Source organism: Austrofundulus limnaeus, unplaced genomic scaffold, assembly GCF_001266775.1.
Source record: "Austrofundulus limnaeus strain Quisiro unplaced genomic scaffold, Austrofundulus_limnaeus-1.0 Scaffold36, whole genome shotgun sequence".
Taxonomy (NCBI): Eukaryota; Metazoa; Chordata; class Actinopteri; order Cyprinodontiformes; family Rivulidae; genus Austrofundulus; species Austrofundulus limnaeus.
In genome coordinates, this window is record NW_013952438.1 from 1,061,895 (window position 1) to 1,069,429 (window position 7,535).

The window sequence follows — 7,535 nt, forward strand, 5'->3', positions numbered from 1 at the left end:
ACACCTGTCAGCTGTGGCAGAGTCAAGCGAACAGGAGCCGGTAAACTTGGACAGCAATGGACAAATGCTGCTTGTCTGCTGAGGACGAGGAGAAGACGAGGATACACAAAGAAATCGAGAGGCAACTTCGCCGTGATAAACAAAACCTTAAACGAGAGCTGAAGCTACTGCTTTTAGGTGGGAATCTTTTATTTATACACACTCTGGTACATTTTTCCTGACTATCCTTGTACGGACTGGTAGTCCTTATTGGGACCAAAACCTGGACTGAATATGATGGCTTAGGTTTAGTTTGTGTTCAATTTCAGTTTAACTGTCACAGAATTTACCATGCTCTCATTTTTTCTAAGTTATAGTTAAAAATTTATGAAGAAATGTAGAGGCATGATAAGTAATCAGTGTCTTACCTGCAGTAGTTCCTGGAGAATTAGAAGTTTGGTATTTCAGGAACTTTCATTGGGTGAATCAATAGCTTATTCCATAATGCCGTAATGCATTTAACCTCTAAATCTTTTAAAAACCTTTACAGGACTGTCATGTTTTTTTATGTTTATGTTAAAAGCGTTGAAGAATGAGTCTAACTCCCTGAGCAGTGATCGTTAATTTGAAACTAATGTTGCAAAATGGAATGTGTAAAACACGAGCCGAAAAAGTAATGCCAAGCAAGAAAAATCTTTTTCTGAATAAGCAAAATCTTCTGAAAAATTAAGAAAAAATCTATCAGGAAAACCCTTCTGCCAGATATGTAAAACTGACAATGCAGAGGTCAAATTTTGATAACCTTTAACAGCTGCACAGAGCTCATCTTCAAAATGTCTAAACTATCCTTTTAAACAATTTGTCACATTTTTATTGGAAAGTTTTAATTGTGAATCACTGTAGTTGGAAAAAAAACTAGCACTGGAGTTTCATGTTGAACAGCATCTGTATCTGAAGGAATCAAAATGAAAGTATTAAACAGGGTTTGTTTTACTTTCATTATTAAAACAGGCAGACACAGAGAGACTTCAGCTATGCTTGATTTAACTGTAAATACAGAAAAAGCAATGTTAGAACAGGTACAATACAATCCCTGTTCAGTAGAGCTTCTTGCATACTCTTAACTTTGTTAGCTTAGCCTAGTTCCTTTCTTATGTAATCTTTAATTATTTTCTCACAGTGACTCACCAGTTTGGGTCTCTGACACTCAGAACTCAACAGGGAGCATTTCTGTAACTTAAAAGCTGCTCAAACATCTAAACTGTTTTTAGACATTAATGGTAAAATAGAATAAATTTAGCATTTTGTTGCTTCTTAAACCTAATTGTGCATGTTGAGTGTTTGGATTTAGCTGAGACTGACAAAGACATATAAGTAAACCTGGAACAGATTTTGCTATTATTAGAAAGTTGAAACATCAAAGATACCTGCATGGACATTTTGTTTTGATGTTTTAATGCTGCATTCCTGATTTATTTAACTTCAGCCCATAATAATTTTGTTAAACGTTATAAAATATTAAAATATAGGATGTCTGGTAACTGTTTAGAAATGAATGAAATCTTTGTGTGACATCAGAAATTATAATTGTAGTCTTTCCTGCTTGTTTTGTGTTAGTTTTGTTTTCACAAGATTTAGAGATTAAATGCACTAAAGGAAGTTTTGTATGAAAGACAGGAAGTGTTCAGTAAATATGTTGAACATCCCAGATTCATTGTATCACTTTGGTATGTAGTTTTTGGCTTTGCTGTTCCTATAACACACAGACAGGTTGCTTTGAACATTCTTCAGATTTTTCAGACCTTGTGTCAACTTAAAAAAATTGTTTCCTAGTTGAAATGAAACAACAGTACTGAAGACTGTATTTATGATGCAAGGCATTTTTATACTGTCAATTTTAGAGAATACTTTGATTAATGTGTAATAGTTTTGAATATACAGTTTAATTTTATCCAGTTTGATATTCTGTCAGTAAGAATGTTAACATATCAAATACAAAAATTATTTATTTAATGCAAAAACTGGTCATTTGAAAAATAAAATCTAAAATTGTCTTTAAAGGAATATTTTTTTCAAAGGAAAAAAATTGGCAAATGTAATGAGTAAATGTTAGTTTCAGAGTAAAGTTTCAGATGCTTTTTTAAAGACTGACTACCAAGTATGTTAGAAATGATACATTACACTTCAAAATAAAGTATCAGTCACACCTAATAACACTTAAAAACCTACAAAATGTAGGTTAATACTGGTTCAGATCCTCCAGGAAATTCAGCATCCTATAACGCAAGTCAAAAAGATATAAACACAAAACCTGTCTTTCATATAGAAATAACAGATTTTCAGACATATATTATGCTTTGTATGATAAATATTATAATTTTTGAAGGCATTTAATCTCTAAATCTAGTAGTAACACAACTAAGAAATTAGTAAGGAAAATGTGTGGACACAGAAATCATATTGTACACAAATTATAGAAAAAGTAGTTTTGGGGTGAAAAAAAAAACAAATTTATTTTGTACTGTTTTATTTGCAAAATCCAGTTTAGCTGCTGCATGCTGATGTTAATGTTTTCTTGCTCTAATATAAGTGTCTGCTTTAATTTTTGCTTTCCTTTTTTTTCTCGTTCATTAGTGTACTTATTTTTCTCATTGTCAGGGACTGGTGAAAGTGGGAAGAGCACCTTTATAAAACAGATGAGGATCATCCACGGCAAAGGGTTCACCGACAGTGACAGGAAAGGGTTCACTCGGCTGGTGTTTCAGAATATCGTCGTAGCCATCCAGGCGCTGGCTGATGCCATGCAGACCCTAAAGATTGATTACGTTGATGACCAGAACCTTGTAAGAAGCTTTAATTTTCCCCATAATTACATACTGTTTAAATGGTTCCGCAATAGTGTACAGTGGATGTAAAAATCTAAATTATTCAGAATACAGTGTATGAAGTTGCTGCCACCAGTTTTTTGAGAACACTGACTGCCTTTACATCTTCTTTTAATGGGCACCACTGCTTAAAAAAATCCACTCTATCAATACGACGTAGTAGTTTAACATCAGAGTGCATCAGTTTTGTGAGAATTACAAGTTTAAAGAATTCCTCTTTCAGCCAATAAGACTAAACCTGCTTTTGACCATAGATCAACCCTTCTGTCCTATTTCTCTCTGCATTTGAACAGCTGCAACAGTTCAACAACTGAAGAATGGTCAGAGTTAATAATGAAACAAAGTGCAATGTTATGTAACTGCCTGCAGATAACTGTGTTTTCAACTCAGCAGCAGTGAATAGAAAGCAGAGGACATGTGCCAATTTCACATGAAGTAGGAATCTAGTCCTTGGTGGTTGAACAAGCTATTCAAGTATTTTATTTGATCAAAATATTGGGTTTGTTTATTTTTCTTCCACCCACACTATGCTTCTTGCATTTAGATATAGTTTTGTGTGAAATTATGACATGAAATTATGGATGTTTCTTTGCCTTGACGCACCTGATTTGAATGAATGAGTGATTAACAGGGTTCTGCTGAAATAAAACATGCAGGATAGTGGTACTTGAGGACCGGGATTGGGCACCACTGTCATTGACTAAATGACTAGATCTCTGAATGTAACCCAAAAGCTGAAGCTTGAATTGAAGAAACTAATGAGGTGTGTTGACTAGAGGTGCTATCACATGACTCTTTTGTTGGAAAATAGTTTTTGGTCAAGACAAGCTGGTAAAGCTGAATGTGGTTAGTAGAGATGTCAAACGTATTCTTATTCTTTACTCAAGTAAAAGTGTAAAAATACTGGTTTTGAAACTACTTTAAGAGTAAAAGTAAAAGTAAAAGTTTCATAAAGAAGAAGAAGAAAAATAAAACGTTAAGGGGAAATGCCTAAGGCTGCACCACAGCCTTAGTGCACAACCCCATCTCCCCCCCAAAACGTTTCTAAAATCCATTTTGACTATAATATATTAAAATGTTGACAAATTTGGGATGCACTAGGTCACCTGTTTCAGCCACATACTATGTACAGTATTTATGCTATGGCCATCTTTATACCAGGCTACATTCATCTGACGTACTGTATGTTCTGCATGATGTGATTTGTGTCGTGAAGGTGTGATGGACTGCCTACAAAACCAATAGTGTGTCAAAATAGTATATTATATTTTTCATATTACCACATTTAAATTCACTCGATTCCAGGACATGGAACTTCTTTGGATAGATTTTTTTTGCTCTACTTTGTTTTGTTTTTGTACAATGATGAGCCAAAAATGACAGTGAGATGAAATAGGACAGTACAGAAAATGCAGATAAATGCGTAAAAAAGTAAGAAGTTAAAAGTTGGCTGAAAATTACTCCAGTAGAGTATAGATCACCAAAATTTCTACTTAAGCGAATCAACAAAGTATTTGTACTTCATTACCTTTGGTGGAAACCATAACTTGTTAAATTAAGATAGCACATCAATGAAACTCTGTTATTGACAACCATTATTTTGATTTGATAAAAATGCTTGTCAGTACACATTATCATACTGGACAAAATGTTGCCAAGGTACACACATTTTTCTGTGAAAAAAACTAATATTTATTTGCAAGCCTACGCAGACATCTAGCCAGGATAAAATGTTTACACTGACAGCCTCCAGTATGTTACTGCAGTTGAACCACAGTGGTCAATCCTTTGAAGCGCACGTGACGTCTTTAGTCAATACATCCCATTGAAAAAATCTTGCTTCCTTTCTTGCGTCATTTGTTTTAAGCCCCTCCCATGTTACTAAACTGCCCACTTTGAAAAGTTGTTTTTTGTTGTTGTTTACTAGGTGTTTTTTTTTTTTGTGTGTGTGTGTGTAAGAATAATGCAAAGAAACTGGGCCAGATTGATTCAAGTGACGTACAGACTTTGGAGTCCTGGCAGGTGGACGCCATTAAACGAGTGTGGAACGACCACGGCGTGCAACAGTGTTATGACCGCAGGAGGGAGTTCCAGCTGTCAGACTCAGCTAAATAGTAAGATTCAATGTCTGTTTGTCTGTATTCTTTCTTTTTATCCAATTAGATTTGTGTCATTGTGCTAAACTGGAATTATTTGTTGTTAATATTTTAGTTATCTGAGTGACATGGACAGAATCTCAGCCCCAGGCTTCATTCCTACCCTGCAGGATGTCTTGAGGGTCAGAGTTCCCACCACAGGGATCATAGAATACACGTTTGACATGTCAAAAGCCATCTTCAGGTATAATGCTACTCTGCTTTTTGGTAGTTATTTTGCAGGAAATTAAAAAAATATAGAAATCTGGTCAAGACCTACTTCATGTTTTTTATTTGTCTGTGATTAAATAGAGAAAGCAATGTCTCAAACTATTTAGGGGCTGCATAAATGCTTGTTCAGCACTTTATTTCTTGTTCAATAGAAAAGCTAAGACCCTTTCAAACCAAAAGCAACACAATGTTAAACGTTGAACAATGTAACCAATGTTCTATGCAAAGGCCTTATAGCTAAAGGCTACTTTGCACACTCAGACCACGGTGACACCATATTTCAGTCCTGCTCCCCATTGAACCAGAAATGACTGGTCAACGTGAAAACTAAACTCATTTCAGGCTTGAATTCTCCCCAAATCTCTCCAAATTATAACATTTCATGCACACACACACACACACACACACACACACACACACACACACACACACACACACACACACACACACACACACACACACACACACACACACACNCACACACACACACACACACACACACACACACACACACACACACACACACACACACACACACACACACATGTTTCTCTATCCTTGTGGGGAATTTCCATTGACTTCCATTCATTTACTAGTCATTTCTATAGCCTAACCCTGACTCTTTACCCTAAAACTAACCACTCCAGTACCTACCTGACCCTAAATCTAGCATAAACTTAATTAACACCTTGGTCCCATACCACAAAAAGCCTTTTTGCACAGCAAGGCAAGCTGTCCTGGCTTCAAACTCAGCATGTTTGCATTAGGCTTTATGGCCTAGTTCCACCCTGATTTCTGGAACCCAGAGACCCTGGTTCTCTCTGGGCCTGCCCAATTTGTCGTCAGCTATGATTGCTTATTGGGCATTTTTGCTTGGCTTTGCAGTGCAAAAAAGCTTTTTTATTGGTTCATTGACTGGGAGCGTTTCATCTTACAGATGAGATTAACGTTATGTGAATGGGTTGCAGCGACTATAATTTTTTTTTTCACGTAAGATTATTTAATAGTAGCAAGTTACCAAACAACATCTAGCTAAGATTAGCTACCATTAGCTTACCATTCTCTGTCATCTCAGGTGTCAAACTGCTGAGTGGCCCGGTACAACCTTCAGTACTTTTCCTGTACAATAAGGCCAGGCTGACTGGGGCTGAGCTGGGCTGAACTGTCGGGCCTTACAATGCAAAACATGCATAGAGAATGATGGCCTTTGGGTGGTATAGATGTATAGATGGTATACATTGCCTAGGGACAACTTAGTTATCAGTTAACCTAACAGTCATGTTTTTGGTCTGTGGGAGTAAGCCGGAGTACCCGGAGAGAACCCATGCATGCACGAAGAGAACATGCAAACTCTACCCAGAAAGGTCCCCGGGCCGAGATTTGATCCGGCGACCTTCTTACTGAGAGGCATAAGCTCTTGAGCCACCATGCCACCACGGTGACTTAGCATGTCATCTTAAAACCAGTGCCATCATTGCCAGACCTAGCCCATATCCTGTTGACAAATCACTCTCCATGACAGCCTGGCACCAGATCTGGCCCACAAGTCTGCTATGTGGGGAAGTTCCCTTGATATATTTATTGTTTTGTTCTTTTACTTCAGTGGCAGGTTTGGCACTTGCTGCTTTTGGCATGAAGGAGCCATCAAGTCAAACTTTAAATGCAAACACAAAAGTTGCATATATGTTTTGTCTAAGTATATTTAAGTGCATTATATATGTTTTCAGGATGGTGGATGTGGGAGGCCAGCGATCAGAAAGGCGAAAATGGATCCACTGTTTTGAAAGCGTTACTTCCATCATATTCCTGGCAGCCCTCAGCGAATATGATCAAGTTCTATATGAGAGCAAAGATGATGTGCGTTCCAAAGCAAAATTTGTTCAGTCAGATTCCAAAAGGATGGATTTTTTTAACTGTTCCTATCTGCTCTTTTTAGAACCGACTGCGAGAGAGCCTTGAGCTATTCAGAACGATTGTATCATCCAGTTGGTTTCAGGAGTCCTCCACCATCCTTTTCCTGAATAAAACAGACATACTGGAAGAGAAAATCACACATTCACATTTGGCAACCTACTTCCCAGACTACAATGGTAAACTGTAATCTCCTGCTTGCTCTATTATTTTTACTGTTTACAGAAGTGAAACAATTATCACCACTAGTTTTATATATAAGTAAGTAAGTAAGTAAGTAAGTAAACTTTATTTCTATAGCACCTTTCACAGACACAAACATCACAAAGTGCTTCACAGAAAGCAATAAATAAAAATAATTAAAAACAATAAAACAGATCACAGATATAAAAAC

The 7,535-nt window shown here is 36.6% G+C and overlaps 1 protein-coding gene across 1 annotated transcript in view; it reads left to right on the forward strand.

Annotated features, from left to right (window-relative positions):
• LOC106516251 (guanine nucleotide-binding protein subunit alpha-14) overlaps positions 1-7,535 on the forward strand; it is an 11,720-nt gene continuing 4,185 nt past the window's right edge. The window contains exons 1-6 of the mRNA XM_014006511.1: positions 1-177; positions 2,638-2,822; positions 4,824-4,978; positions 5,076-5,204; positions 6,958-7,087; positions 7,167-7,320. Of these exons, the coding sequence (XP_013861965.1) occupies positions 57-177; positions 2,638-2,822; positions 4,824-4,978; positions 5,076-5,204; positions 6,958-7,087; positions 7,167-7,320 (874 nt within the window). The 5' untranslated portion in view covers positions 1-56. The remainder of the gene's footprint in view (positions 178-2,637; positions 2,823-4,823; positions 4,979-5,075; positions 5,205-6,957; positions 7,088-7,166; positions 7,321-7,535) is intronic.